The sequence below is a fragment of the Buceros rhinoceros genome, unplaced genomic scaffold (genome assembly GCF_000710305.1).
Source record: "Buceros rhinoceros silvestris isolate BGI_N320 unplaced genomic scaffold, ASM71030v1 scaffold39931, whole genome shotgun sequence".
Taxonomy (NCBI): Eukaryota; Metazoa; Chordata; class Aves; order Bucerotiformes; family Bucerotidae; genus Buceros; species Buceros rhinoceros.
This window is the reverse complement of record NW_010393203.1, coordinates 1-14080: the sequence shown is the minus strand read 5'-3', so window position 1 is coordinate 14080 and position 14080 is coordinate 1. Positions and strand designations below refer to the sequence as shown.

Genomic DNA, 14080 nt, shown 5'->3' with positions numbered 1-14080 from the left:
CCGAAGGGCACCGTGCCCGGCCGCCCTTTCGCGTCCCTTTGCCCGTGCCCCGCCTCAGGGAGCCCCAGCCTTCCCCCTCCCAAAGCCCGCAGCTCCCCTCTACCGAGTTTGCCCCTTGGTGGTGCGGGAGACCTTGAAGGGGGTGTTGGTGGGCGTGTTCCCCGCTCCCTTGGGAAGGGTTTGCCGGGCTGGTGTGTCGGTAGATGGCAGGGAAGCAGCGTTCCCTGCGTCATGCTGGAAAACAGCGAGTCCAGTTCATTCTGCTCATTAGCAAAGCATGTGGTTGGAACACTGATGCTTCAGAGAGTTTGAGGCAATGCTCGTGATATGAGATTAAAAATATGATTGGAGGGTATTTAATTCTCCATTGCTTTCACATGCTTTCTTTTTGTTTAGTGGTCGAATAAGGGCTTTGGAGAGGAATAAGCTCACAAAGAAGACTTTAGAACTAGCACAACAGTACTTCTTGCCCCCGTATGCTTTCCAGATCCGTGTTGGTGCTCTGTACCTTTTGTATGGGCTCTATAGTACACAGCTTTGCCAGCCAAAACAAAAGGTAATTGTTCTTGAGGTTTTACTAGATGTTAGATATAGGGTATAACTGTCTGCTTTGTCACTGTAAATGGGCAGGGCATTTTCCCTTGCTTTGTTAAAGTAAAACCACCTAGAACCAGATGGTCCCTTTGGAAAAGGTAGCCTTTCGAACACCTGTGGGCTTGAGAACTTGCATGGTGGTGACTAAAATATTGCATATGCCTCCCCAGTTGTAGCTGTGATCTCAGAAATCTTGTTTGCCAGATAGGAAGCTCTTTCCTGTTCAAAACTGGAGCAGATGAGCTTTCAAAACACAGATGGAGAATGTGCACATCAGCTCTGTGGAGATCTCCAGTTATTCCTTAGAATTTCAGCTGAGTGAAGACTTACCTGATTATTTCCAGCTCGTGTTAACCAGAAGTGGAATTAATAAGTAGGTTGAAAGGGTGAATGCCTGAACGACACATCTCCGTGCTGCTTCCAGGACAGGAGACCAGTATGTAAAGGAGTTGGAAACTCAGTGCAAGGAGAAGTGGTTTACTGGGAAAGTGTGTGGTGTATGTTGTGCACATGTGCACAGCTGAATGCGAGTTCTTTAAATAAGAAACTGAAGCATAAGTACTCTGCAGTGATGCCATTAGAAGTCAATACTTTTATGGACATGAATTTAGGGAATTTTATGTAGCAACTGTTAGGCCAGGAGTTATTAAAGAAGTGAACTTAGGTAGAGAGACAATGAAGTGGGCAGAGGGTGTGGGAGAGGAAGGAGAGCAGGAAGACAGGGATACTTCTATGAGCATTTCACTAGCAGCAAATCATGGTAGGAGTACTATTTCCTAATCACCTAGTGTGAGAGTCTCCTGTATTGTTTCAGGCATCTTGGAATGTGAAGAGTTAACTTCTTCAAATGGCAAAAAGGGCTTGTGTTCCCTATCACTGTCAGAGAAATGCAGTGCGGTGAGAGTATTTAACCCAACAGTATAATAAGCTTAATATGCACAAAATGTTGACAGTAGTAACAAATGTTATAGCGGGATCCTCTCTGTGGTTCTGAGTGAGATCATGTAATTTTCATTTTTTCTTGTTGAAGTACGCAGGTCGGTGTGACAAAGTACAACTGTTCTGTTGCAGATCAGAATTGCGCTCAAGGATTGGCCTGAAATCCAGAGATTTCAACAGGATCTGGTGGACTCACAGCATTATGACGCCGCGTACATCTTTAGGACGCTGCGACTCGCCAGAGCATTCCATTTCACAGCAATGCCGAAGCTAGTGAGTTATTACGTTGATGACTTAACATGCTTCCAGTGGCCGACAGTCCCACAGCACTCGTGTTTAGTTTAGCTCTGAGGCTGTGTTGAAAAGGAGTATGTCTTCCTTTAGGTAGCTAAATATGTGACACAAAGCTTGGAGGACGTTTGAATGTAGTGTGAGTCTGACCTGAAAATATTTTTTTTGGTATCTAATGTTCTCAACAGATTCAAGATGTTCTTGAAATTTGTGGAAATGTCAGACTCTTCAATCTGGTTTTCAATTCTTGGGGATAATTTTTGAAAGCGCTGACTCTGAGCACTTGACTGTAAAACCACATGCTGCTGTTGACGAGATGGTTTTGTGCCTTTCAGCATCCCTTGATGGCTGGATTTGCAGTAAGAATTTTCAAGAGGTGCTGTTATTTTAAGTTTGCTTTTAGGTTACGAAGGGTTGTCTCTCGCTTTAGCTAAACTACCGAACTAAGAAGAAGATTCAGGAAAATGAATTTAAGGAAGAATTTAAGGACCCAAGTAACAGAGTGAACAGCCTCATCACTAATGATGTATTGGAGGTACAGTAACTTTTAAACTACAGATTAATCACATGTTGTTTTGTTTTTCTTCTGTTGTCCAAGGGCTACAACTTACCTAATCAGCAGAGTCTCATCCTTTGTAAGTTTTCTTATGGAGGACAGACTAGAGTCATAGTCTGTGCCAGCAATTGTAGCGAACACTCAAAACCAGCATTTCTTTGGGAAGAATTGTGGTACCTTTTTCATTACTGAAATATCCTCTGACGTTTGGTGATTTTGACTCAGTAAGATGTAAAAGGGGAACGGTGTAAGTGGTTAATTTTTAGGCAGAGAAAAATAAAAACTGGGGGGTGAGGGGAAGTGTGTTTGTTTTGCTATGTCTGCAGGTTGCAGCTGGAGGTTTGATACTTGTAGTAATATGATTATCTTAATTATATATGATATATGATTATATTAATTATCTGCGAGTTTATAGCCTTCTCTAACCTTTGTTTTCTCCTTTTAAAACTTGGGGTTTTGAATATATAATACACTTTTTAATATGGAGTAATTAAAGCTGGTTGTAGTTAGTTATATTGTTCACTATGACTCAGTAACGTTTTTGTTTGCAGGTTTTTTTTTGCTGCTAGCGAGTGTGTATCATCAGTAAGGTTGACGACAGTGGTACAACAATCAGTCATCTGTGAAATGGCAGGGTGAGAAAACCTGCTTCCTCAAAAGGAGGAAATAAAAAGCCTTGTCCAAGGAGCTAAAAATAGACCACCCTATCAGCATGAGGCCTCTCTGACCACTGATCCTGAGCATCACAGAGGTTTCCTGCTTAGCTTAAATAGTGCAAGATGCTCTTCTCTTGCTTGTTTGGTGGCCTGATGGGACAGTGCTAGGTAGCGGTGTTGCCAGGCTCCCTAAACCCGCGCTGATCTAACCAGAATCTGTTTCCCGCCCTCCTGCCAGTTCCATGGTCTCCTGAGAATGGTTTGTATAACCCTGTTTTTTTTTCCATCGAGGACTAATACTGCGTTACTGCTGGAATCTTTTTTTTTTCCTAAAAAGAGTATTTTTTTTTATTTTAGGAACTGATGAATATTCATGAGCACTATCAGAAGATGAAGTGTGTCATTTCAGCTGACAAATCCCAGCCAGACAAGGCACTTAGCTTGATAAAAGATGAATTTGTAGTTACTCTTAAAGACATAACCTTGGAACATCAGGAATGGCAGCAGAACAGAATGGTAGGTGATACCAAACATCGTGCTGTGGCAACTTAACATGTGAGCATGTAAAGACTGTCTTTCTTAAGAGTCATTACCTCTGAAAATACTTCGTAAATCCCAGCCTTAAACAGAAGGAACTGTAACGCTGAAGACATGGAGTGAGTAAAACCCTAGGCAGAGTTCTGGTAAGGGGAAGGGACGTGGACTTGTATGTGGTACTGCTGCTATGGCAACAGAAACTGCTGCTGAGAGCTGAGCCCTGGAACGTGTGTCTTATGGGCAGCTTTAGGATGGCCGCTTGAAATACCTCTGTTAACACTTATTCTGGGGTCAGGGGAAGGCTGTAGAGTAAGATCAATGGAGAGAATGAGCATGCCTGTAAATACTTTTTTTTTTTTTCCACAAGTCTTGAATGTTAGCTGCCTTGTATATAACAGACATTTGAAAATTTGTATTTTTCCAGAAATTATTCCTAAATGCTGAAGAAACTGATGAAATATCAAACAAAAAGGAAGAAGAGACTTTGCTAAAATCAGAGGTAAGAAAATTGGACTTGTTTGCTACCTTGTGCAGGCCAAATCTGTTAGTTTTGTGACTTTGGATCACAGGCTAAACGGTGTATGTCAAGGTTTGACGGTGTCAGAGTGAGCTCCAGGAGCAGCTAGTGGGCTGGTTGCTTTTTCTCGTTTGTTTGTGTGGTTTCATTTTCAAATTGCATGGTTTTCTGTTAAGCTGTGAGCATTTGCTGCTGTGATAGCTCTTAGATGCTCATAATAAAAAGTCTCTTTCAGGTAAGGAGGAGAAAGAGCTGTGTTTTCTTGGCCAAACTCCTTCACAGCTCCTCTTGGAGTTTCGACTAAATGCAGTTTTTTATGCTATGAAATTATCTCATCTTGTACTTATCTGCTTATTTCAACTTCAAATTTGAGCAAGATGTGATTATATTCTAATTATATAGAACTAATTAAAGAATTACAGCTGTAGTGAGATACTGCTCAAGCGATTGTCTGATGTGGTACTTCATTTCAATGCTGCTGTAATAGAACGTGAAATAGAGTGTGAAAGCTTTTTCTGACTGATCTCTTGCTTCTTTGCAGGGTTCTGAAAGAGCGAATGCATTGGCTAGAATCAAATATAAGTCTTACTCTGCAGTTGTTGAGGTGGGTATAAAATTTGATGGTAGGGTTGTTTAAAGAACAGTTTTAAGTGGTCGTTTCACTGTACATGCTGGGTCAGAAAGGAATGAGGTTAAAATTGCACCTTCTACTTCAGATATTCTAGTCTTTGTAACACGTTGGGGAAACCCAAAGCTCTTATTATTCTTGTTAGATTTATGGAAATGGTACAGATAGGTACCATTTTAATTTACAAGGTGTCTTGGTGTCCACACTCCATTTAAGAAGATGGAATTTTAAGTAGATAATTCCTTGAAGCTTAGGCTTTGGAATCACTGAAGATGCTTGTGAAAATGGAACTTGGGTGTTTCAAGTCAGTTAGAAGTGCTTGGAAACATTGTTTCAATAATTGCTACTTAAAAAATATTGTTGATTTGTCTTTTTCTGTAGCAGGCCTATGAGAAATAGGAGAACTTTCCTTGTTTATTAAAATCCGATACCGAAAAATGCATTATTAAATGAAACAGAGCTCTGGAATGCATAACGATCCAGACTTGTGAATATGCAGTGATAATGTTTGCTAAGCACCTAAGTGAAATAGGACAGCAAGGAGGCTTTACGGGCAGCAGTAGAATTGAAGAACAGTAACAAGTGGGAATCCTCCCTTCCTCCTCCCTCCCCTTCCATCCCTTCTCCACCCTGACGTGGAAGTTGATGGTTTGGCCCTTGCTGATTTGTAAAATGCTGGGTGACGTGCAGTAATATCTGGCTGTAGAAGTGAAGCTTTCTTGTATCATGTTTGGGTTCTAGGCTTCCAGATCCAGAAGGCACCGTCAAGTAAAATTAGAGTCTTCTGAATCAGGATCGAATTATGCGAAATCTCCAAGCCAAAGTAAAAAAACCAGGAGACCACAGCCGGGAAGAGGAAGAGATTCTTTGGAAATCGAAGGTATTTCTCCATTGCATTCGTGAACCTGGAGAGACTGCAAAAGCTTTGCTGGCTGAGGCAGCTGGGTTAAATTTTACCATTGATCGGTGCAGGTAGAAGATTGAAGAAAAGTTCTCTGATACCAGTGTCATAATTGAACCTTTTTGTCTGTATTCTGCAGTCTGGTCAGATAGAAGGACAACGTGAGGGCATGCAGTTTATTGTTAATCTCAGTCTCATACATAGTCCTGCTAGTTTTTCTCTGGAAAGGCAGGACTTGGAAAAGCATGTCCTGTGTGGCAGTGTCTTAATTTTTCCCGCTGCCATATAACAAACATACTGGAGGTGAAGATAAGTGTCTGACTGTTTATTCCTCTGACAGATAGCTTCTGCTTTTGAAGCTTTTTGTTGAAAATCAGCCTGATTTTGATAGTTCACACTATCTGCATGAAATCCAAAGAATACCTTGCCAGTTTCTGTTCTGTTCCTGAGCTTTTGAAGGAATGGAATATCCTCTAATATTTCTGAAGAGCAGATGGTATCGATGTATTAATGACAGGGATTGTTTTGTAAGACCAGTACCTGCACTATCACGTTGTTCTCCTTCCATCTAATACTCATTATTTATTTTGAGGGTTTTGTTGCTGTAATTTCTAGTACTTCCATGTGAATACAAACCTTTTGTTATCAAATGATATTTCAAAACTCTTTTCAAATTGTTTCAAATCTCAGTATTAAAAAAGTTCTAGATTTGTTTAGCTTATAGGTAGACTTAGAGCTTTTCCCTTCTTGACAGGAGAGTTTTTTATACACCTGTGATTTGGTTTTTGCCCTTCTGTTGTGTATACTGTGTTATTTCTCCTGAGCATTATAATTTTAGCTGGGAATAAAAACACTTTTAAGAAGCAAACTTTTTTTAAAGAGAGGCAGAGTACTTGGGTCCAGTCTTTAGGACCTTTTTTCTTTCTTTGAAGTGCACCCTAGAAGGAAATACTTTTAACTGCTTGTACTTGATGTCATTCCGGTTTATACTGATAGAAGGAGCATTGGGATGTCCCAGTATGCACTCAGTGAAGGCCAAAAAGACTTCAAACTTTAACAGGAAATATTATGGATTATTAATTGCAAACGCCCGTAATCTCCCCTTGAATGCTGTGGAGAGGATAGAATTTAATGGGTAACAAGGATGGCTGCGTACAGACCAAAAAAGCTGAGTGAGAGAAGAAGCACAAACAGAATGTTAACAGAGCGAGCAAGGATGTGGTGAACATTTTTAAAAGAAAATTGGACTGGGAACTCCTTTCTGCCTCAGACTAGAAGTTTGGGTTTGGTTTGTTTTTCTTTTTTTTAATGACTTACCTGACCCAAAGCTGCTAAGTTAATATACTTTACTTTTTTATTATTTGTGGAGTTTGGAATTATGATGCGGAGACCAACAACTTAAAGGTTTAGCTGTTTATGTGGATTCTTGTTGTATGGTGTCATCATTTATGTTAGTACGTTCTGAAGAAGATCAAGTCTCAGAACTTGAGGACTGACTCATTTTGATGTGAGATAAGTACAGGACCTGGTGTGACGGTACTTTGCTAGGTCAGACGAGGAGGTGAGGAGGGAGAGGGGGATCAGCAGTCCGTTTTGGGTCTCTTTTGGAGAGATCCTATCTGGTGTTGCTGATACTTGACATATCTGAACTAACCAGTGATTGATTTAGTTATTTTACAGTCACAGCATTTATTGATACAATTTTATTTTCTGGGTAGTTGCACAGCCCTGCTTATGCATTTATTTTTTCTGTCTTCCAAAAGTTTCTTCACATCTCTTTGTCTCCCTGTTCTGAAAACATGGGAAATTACTTTTTTTAAGGAAATTGTCTTTCTGGAATCCCGCTTTTAAACTGATAGAAGTTGCTCTGCCGTTTTAAGTTTTTAATTTGCTTATTTGTTAAATGCAGTTGAACAGCAAAAGTTCTATTTTGAAGACAGGGATTTATTTCATTTGAAAGCTTAGCTTCTGCTACAAAAAAAAGTTTCTGAGAAAATTCCCTCTTCTGTTTCTGAGGAAATTCACCCCTCTCCAGGGTGAGTGTTGGGCAATGTTGCCTTTTCTTCACTTTAAAACAGTAGATGAAGTATCAAAGAGGAATAAGGGCATTTTGAGTTCTCTCTGAGTTGGTGATTAGTGTGTTGTAATTTTGCAGCATTAATTACTTGTTACTGAGGTTTTGTTAGTGAGCCATATGAAGGTACTGTGAAATGTAGGTGTTTCTCTGAAGCTTTTGAATGAAAAGTGAAGGGAGCAGCAAGTGAACAATCTCTTAACTGCTAGATCTGAGATGCAGAAGCAAAAAAAAAAAGCTAACAATTTTTCCTGAAAATCTATCTGCAGGTGAAACACAAGTGGCAAAGGAAACTGTTACTCGGCATATTGGGATGCCTGTAATTACAGAAGAAAACTCAGACGAAGAAGGTACGATGATTGAAATTCTAACAAACCAGTGACTTGTTTTTAATTATTATCTGCTGTGCCGTGTTATTCTGAAACTAAACCTGGTATTTTGGGTCATGTGTTGCTGCTAAAGCTAGACTAGTTTTTAGCCCATAAATGGTTGCACAAAAATTGAACCTTTAATTTGAGACTTGTTATGAGCACACCTGTGGTGGCAAAATCCCGTGAGTCATGTTTTTCTATATAGATTTCATTATAGTGAGTTAAAACTAGTCCAATTAAAAGGAACCTTACTCTTCTCTAATACAAATCTGGCTTGAAGAGTTCTGATGTGTAGAGAAAAGGGGTTTTGTTTGTCTATTTGGTTTTGGTCATTCTCCCATTTACAGAAGATAATTATTCCAGTGTCTCTGGGAGCTTATGTAACTGAGCTTCTGATGTTGAGGGAAAAGGGGTTTTGTTTGTCTATTTGGTTTTGGTCATTCTCCCATTTACAGAAGATAATTATTCCAGTGTCTCTGGGAGCTTATGTAACTGAGCTTGAGGTCCCTTGCTGCCTCCACCTCTGTGGAAGTGAAGGGGTGTCGAAGTTTCCCCTGTGGCCTTAGTTTCAACTGGGCAGTGCCCCAAGGATTGAGTTCCAGTATAGATGTTCAGTAACAGCATCCTCTGCGCTATTGGAAGTTGTCTGACACAACTAGGCAGGATTCTGGGAAGCACAGCAGAAGAGTGGATGACTTTGCTATCGCTCCTGTTACTGGCAATAGTATAATTTTTGTATTTGGAAGCAATGGCAAAGCAGGTTTCTCAAAGCTTTTGGTGGAGTTGCTCTACAGAAGCATCCAATGCACGTAGAACAAATTGAGGAGTTAGATGATCGTGAACTGCTCTGCAACCTCAGATGAGGTTGCTTGAGGAGAACACAAGCCTCGTGGAACAGACACAGTACATTGCACCCTGTTTATCTTGAGGTACCTATTTAGCTGGGAAGAGCCCAGGGTACTACCCTGCTGCTGCGTCTCAAATGTGGGTGGTGTTCCTGGCAGAGGAGCTGGTCAGCTAAAGGTGTGATTTCCACTGGCAGATGTAGCTAATCTCTGACTGATGGGCCTGGCTTCCTTAGTGAAAGGCAGACTTGGTTTACCACAGGTACTGGTTCTTAACCTGAAAGAGAAGGATTTAATTAGGTTGCTTAAAGGGGGAGCAAAGGGTTAAATACAACTTCTGGAAAGCTTTAATGACGTAGATGAATGTGAGAAGTATATCTTTTGGAGTTAATTTACTCTCCAAAATTGTATGTGATGGCAGGGTATTTCGTACAAGGGAGGATAATAACTATTAAAATACATTTGTGGCAAGGTAGCACATTTATATTTGCTCATTTTCAAAGCAAAAGAGCATCTTGTAGTACGGAAATGTGATTACGTTCTCTGATCACCTTAGTTGTAGACCATGTGAATTCATTCCATTTTAAATGGCCAGATTAAAGGCACAGTGGTGCATTTAATATTGTCCTTTACTTTTCCTTCAAGTTGTGGACAAAATGTTTCTTTTGAAATCAGGTACATTATTCATTTCTCAGAATTTGCCAGCAAGTTCCAAAGCATTAAAAATACTCCTAGGTAATCTCTTCAGATATTTTGTGTTTAATTTTGTGAGTATTCCATTTGTCACATTCCAAATGAAATCTTAAAAGTGTGCACGAGGAGCAGAAAGCTCTCAAGATTGATTAAGTTTTGAAGTACAGTATTTTGTTCATCAATGGAATTTTAATTGATATGTTGAATGATAGTGTGCTGTAGAATCTGGGAAGATTTTTTTATTTAAAACCATGGGGAGAGGGATTGAGCAGGATCTCAAGAGCTCATCTAATTCATTTCCTTTGCTGGGCAGAGTTAGTTCTACTTTATTCATTCCCAAGAGGGAAGATAGATTGAAAAGCTTGTCAGAAAAATCTCTTTATTTCCTTTCAGAAGCATCTTTCCCCAAGAGGAAACGAAGATGTTAGAGGATCCCTTTGGAGGAGCACTAGTGCTGATTTTAATGACAAAATTTAAATGTCAGAGGTAACACGAAGTGCTTGTTTTGGATGCCGTTGAAGATACAACAAGTAGTGTCTGGGATGAGAACTACGGGTGAGGCTGGAGTTCTGGCAGTGACTGATGTACCTTAGCTGTCTCACAGAGCACCTAGTGCCTTGATTCACCTAGTAAATGCTTCTTCTGGGAGACAAAGTTGCTGTGTCCTGTTTGAGGTGGAAAGGGTAGATGGTTGGTTGTTGTATTTAGCTTGTACAATGTGAGTTATCTCTTGGAACTCATGTTGTTTTGCACTGATGACTTTAGCTGACATTTAAGGCAACAAGTCATAAAATATTTGCCTTTATGAGATGTTTGTAATCTTATCTGTGAACATAAAATTAAGGTTACTGATTGTTGAAAATTAGTACAATAAATTGTTTTTCACACTTTAGTTGCTCCATTTTATAGCATGTGATTTCAGCAACGTTTATCAGGGTTTGATCCCACAGGTGTGAGCAATGAACTTGATGATGAGCCTTTTATTTTTCTCTTGACTCCAGCAGATCTGGAATCATTATATACTCAAATGAAGAAATGTAAAGTGTGCTTATTAATCCTGCAGATAACCCTGAACTGTACAAGGGGAGGACTGGAATTCAAAATGAGCTTTATAAATTGGAAAGGAGTGGAAGATGTGGGTGCAGACATAAACATGAAGCTCAATACTGAGAGCAGGTACAGGATGGGGAAACAATTGCTAGGCAATGGTACTGCAGAAAAAGGAAACAGACTGAGAGTCCTGGGCTGCAGTGTTTTCTGTGAACAGTAACAAGCACTAGGATTCATGTCATTCATCCCTGAAAGGCTGTAGCCTTAAATACTTCTGTCTGACCACACCGATTCAAGAAGAAGGTGGATAGTTATTCATCTTGGTATGTTCTCCAGCTGATCATAGAAAGGGTTGAGGTGTCCTTTTCTACAAAAAGAAATGTAAAATCAAAATTTGAAAGATTTTGAATATAAAAGGTACCTAAACTGAGTGAATTAGTTTGGTAGTGTGGCTCTTAAAGGCCAGAGGAATTGGACATTGAGTGGAAATACACATATAAATGATTTGACTGTGAAAGGGGCCAATGTTAAATGTGTTCCATCCAGGAAGAAATCTCAGTAGTGGTAATAATACAGCACAGTTTATCTACACGCACATAGTTTCTACCCTTTTCTCCTGGTTTAACATTCACTCTTCCACTGCATTTCTGGTCCTAAAGTTGTTAGGCTTTGTCTGTGGATAGAACGTGCTGTAAATGCCAGCTGTTTAAGAGTCCTCTGTAGTTACAAAGGTTTTGGAGGTATTTCTGTACATTTTGAACAGTTTGGGTTTAACTGGGCTTTCTGACAATAATGATTCTTGTGCTTTTCTGTTGCCAGCACAAACTCATCCTGCCTGTGCATTTCTGCTCATAATTTTTGGTGAACAGATACAAGAGACATAAAGAGACCTCTTAAGGAAAGCTTCACCAGGCTTTCTTGGCCAGTGTTTCCTGCTCATCATAATGCAGTTAGGGTCCTGCTGGTAATACTGCGTTTGTCAGATCTGTTAATTCCAGCTGCTGCTTTCGGTGAGGGTGTGCAGGCTGACAGAGAAGCTTCTTCCTGGTATCCTCACATTGCCGAGGATGGATAGCAGCAGGGAAGCAGTTGGGAGATGAGGTGCAGTGGAATACTTGAACCTCTTCTCAGGAAACCCTTGGATGGCTGAAAGAGATACAGAAGAAGAGGGAGAGTTCTTTCTAGCAGGTGTTGGGACTACACCTTCTAATTTGTCATTTCTTACGAGTTTCTCCACTTAAGAAGTTGCCGAAGGATGAACTCTGCAGCACCAATCCTCTTCTGTGGTTTCTAGGCACTGAGGTTAAGGCAGGTCTTCCAGCCACAGGGTATTGGGTTCTTCTCTTGAAGGGAAACCTCAAAGTGACTTCTCTTTTGCTGTTTCCCACCAACTTGCAGGTGTCTTTCTCAAGGAAGCTACAGATAAACACAGCTACAAAAGCTTATTTTCATTTTCTTGACAGGTTGTTTCCAGCTAAATTATTATTCCACATATATATATGGCATAAATTTATTTTAACATAATTAAGGAGTATGTTCACTACTGTTCCCTGCAGTGGCCGTTTTCTACAACGTCACCATCTGGTTTGCCTGTCCTTGTGTCTCTGAACCATCCCAAGAGCTGCGTAGGAGAATTGTTCAGAATTTTCGATATCCAGAGACATGAATCTTGCCTGCAGACACTTCTGAAAATGATTTTGCAAATCAGTGATGGAAACATGCAAAAGCTTGACTAGGCACAAAGATGGGTGCATCCAACTAGCAGTTATTTTCATAATTATTCGTATTAAAACAAGTGTTCTTTAATTTGTTTGTGAAGTGACGTAGATGTAAAACGGAAGTTGTACTGCAGGGTAGACTTAGAACTGCTGACTGTATGGAGTGGTAATATTTCAAAACGGTAATCCTGAGAATTTAGAGGCAGCTGTAAGCAAAGTTTCATAATGCTGATAGTTTCAAAGTTTCGCAATCCCTTGCTGCAGTCTGATGGGCAATTACAGGCTTTTAAAAACAGGAGAGGGACTTCCTAAAATGCTTCACTGAAATGAGCAGCTGTCATTAAAAAAAAAAAAAAAAAACCCACCCCCCTACCACCAGCAGTCAATTTAGACTTCCAAGAATATTATTTTCTATTATCTAACTCCTCTCCTACTTGCAGCCTCAGCTAGGAAGGAAACTGTAAGGCTGCAACGACACTCCATCTCTGGAACACTGATCTGACTTTTAGCTGACCTGGTAGGTAGGAGTGAGGCAACGTGACAGTATGTGTCTGGATGGTGTTATTAGTTTTGTAAATAAAGTGGGAGAAATATGGTTCAGCTGAAAAACCTCTAAAATGGGTGTACAGCTGACCAAAGAACTGTGTTCATCACCCACTTGTGTAAGGAGCTGTTCTCAAGCTGGAGGTTTTTGCAGCCCTCAAACCAAAGGTGTGTCAGCGATATGGGGGTGACATGAAAAGCTACAATTGCCGTGGATGGCAGCTGTGATCTGTAATATGTACAGTTTGGGGAGGATGTCTCCAAGACAATTGTAAAAAAAAAAAAAAAAGCAAACAAACAAACAGGATGGCAGCTGTGATCTGTAATATGTACAGTTTGGGGAGGATGTCTCCAAGACAATTGTAAAAAAAAAAAAAAAAGGCAACAAAACCAAAACAGGCTGCAAAAGAGTTTAGTCTGGAGAAGAAAGGGCTTGAGAGTGACTGAAGAGTCTTCCTGGTAATGATCTGTACAGCTTTGTGATACGTGTTTGTGCAAATAGGGACCTAACTTCCTCACCCTGTCTCTGTCCTCAAATCTGGCTAAGCCTGGTAATGGAATACCTCCCTCCTCCACCTGTCTGCCACCCAACACTTGGAAATGGGACTGCAAGAACTTCATGAGCTACGAGGGGTTGAGAAATGTGCTAAAGTCTGCCTTGCTCCTGGCACTTCAAGGCTTGGGTCAGACTTACCTGTGCTATGCTGTAGTTTGGCTTCAACAGAAACACGCAAAGCAAAGTTATGTTGCAACAGCTTGAGCTTTCTGAAACAGACCCCGAACTGCTTCCTCTTCGGTCAGAGGAGTGTAAACCTGGATATGGAACACAGAGGTGGACGTAAGGGCCAGTCATCAGCTATTAAGGGTTATCAGACGTGGGCAGTAACTTGTTTCTTTAGAAGAGTTTTCTATGTGTGATGAAAACGTAGCAGTTATATCTCAGACGCAGGCTCAGTGCAACCTGCTGTGTCTCCAGATGAGTTCGACGCAGGGCTTCGTGTTGACACAGTCCCTCCGCGTGGGAGCTGTCGTGGTTTACACGTGCTAACGTGTCCAGTCCTTTTCCTGAGGACTCCTGGAAAGAGCTGGCACTAAATTTTGGAAGACGGGGTGAAGCTTCATACCCTCCCAAGTCCCCGCTGCTGCGCCCGGGGCAGGGGGGCGATG

At 40.7% G+C, this 14080-nt stretch overlaps 1 protein-coding gene across 1 annotated transcript; it reads left to right on the top strand.

Annotated features, from left to right (window-relative positions):
• Positions 1-396: 396 nt before the first annotated feature.
• Positions 397-8043, top strand: SNAPC1 (small nuclear RNA activating complex, polypeptide 1, 43kDa; the record flags this gene model as incomplete). Its single annotated transcript, XM_010144772.1, has 8 exons — positions 397-556; positions 1666-1806; positions 2255-2359; positions 3394-3552; positions 3998-4072; positions 4632-4694; positions 5460-5598; positions 7963-8043. Coding segments are annotated over 8 exons (923 nt in total), but the record flags the coding sequence as incomplete, so codon positions are not given.
• Between the last annotated feature and the right edge of the window lie 6037 nt (positions 8044-14080).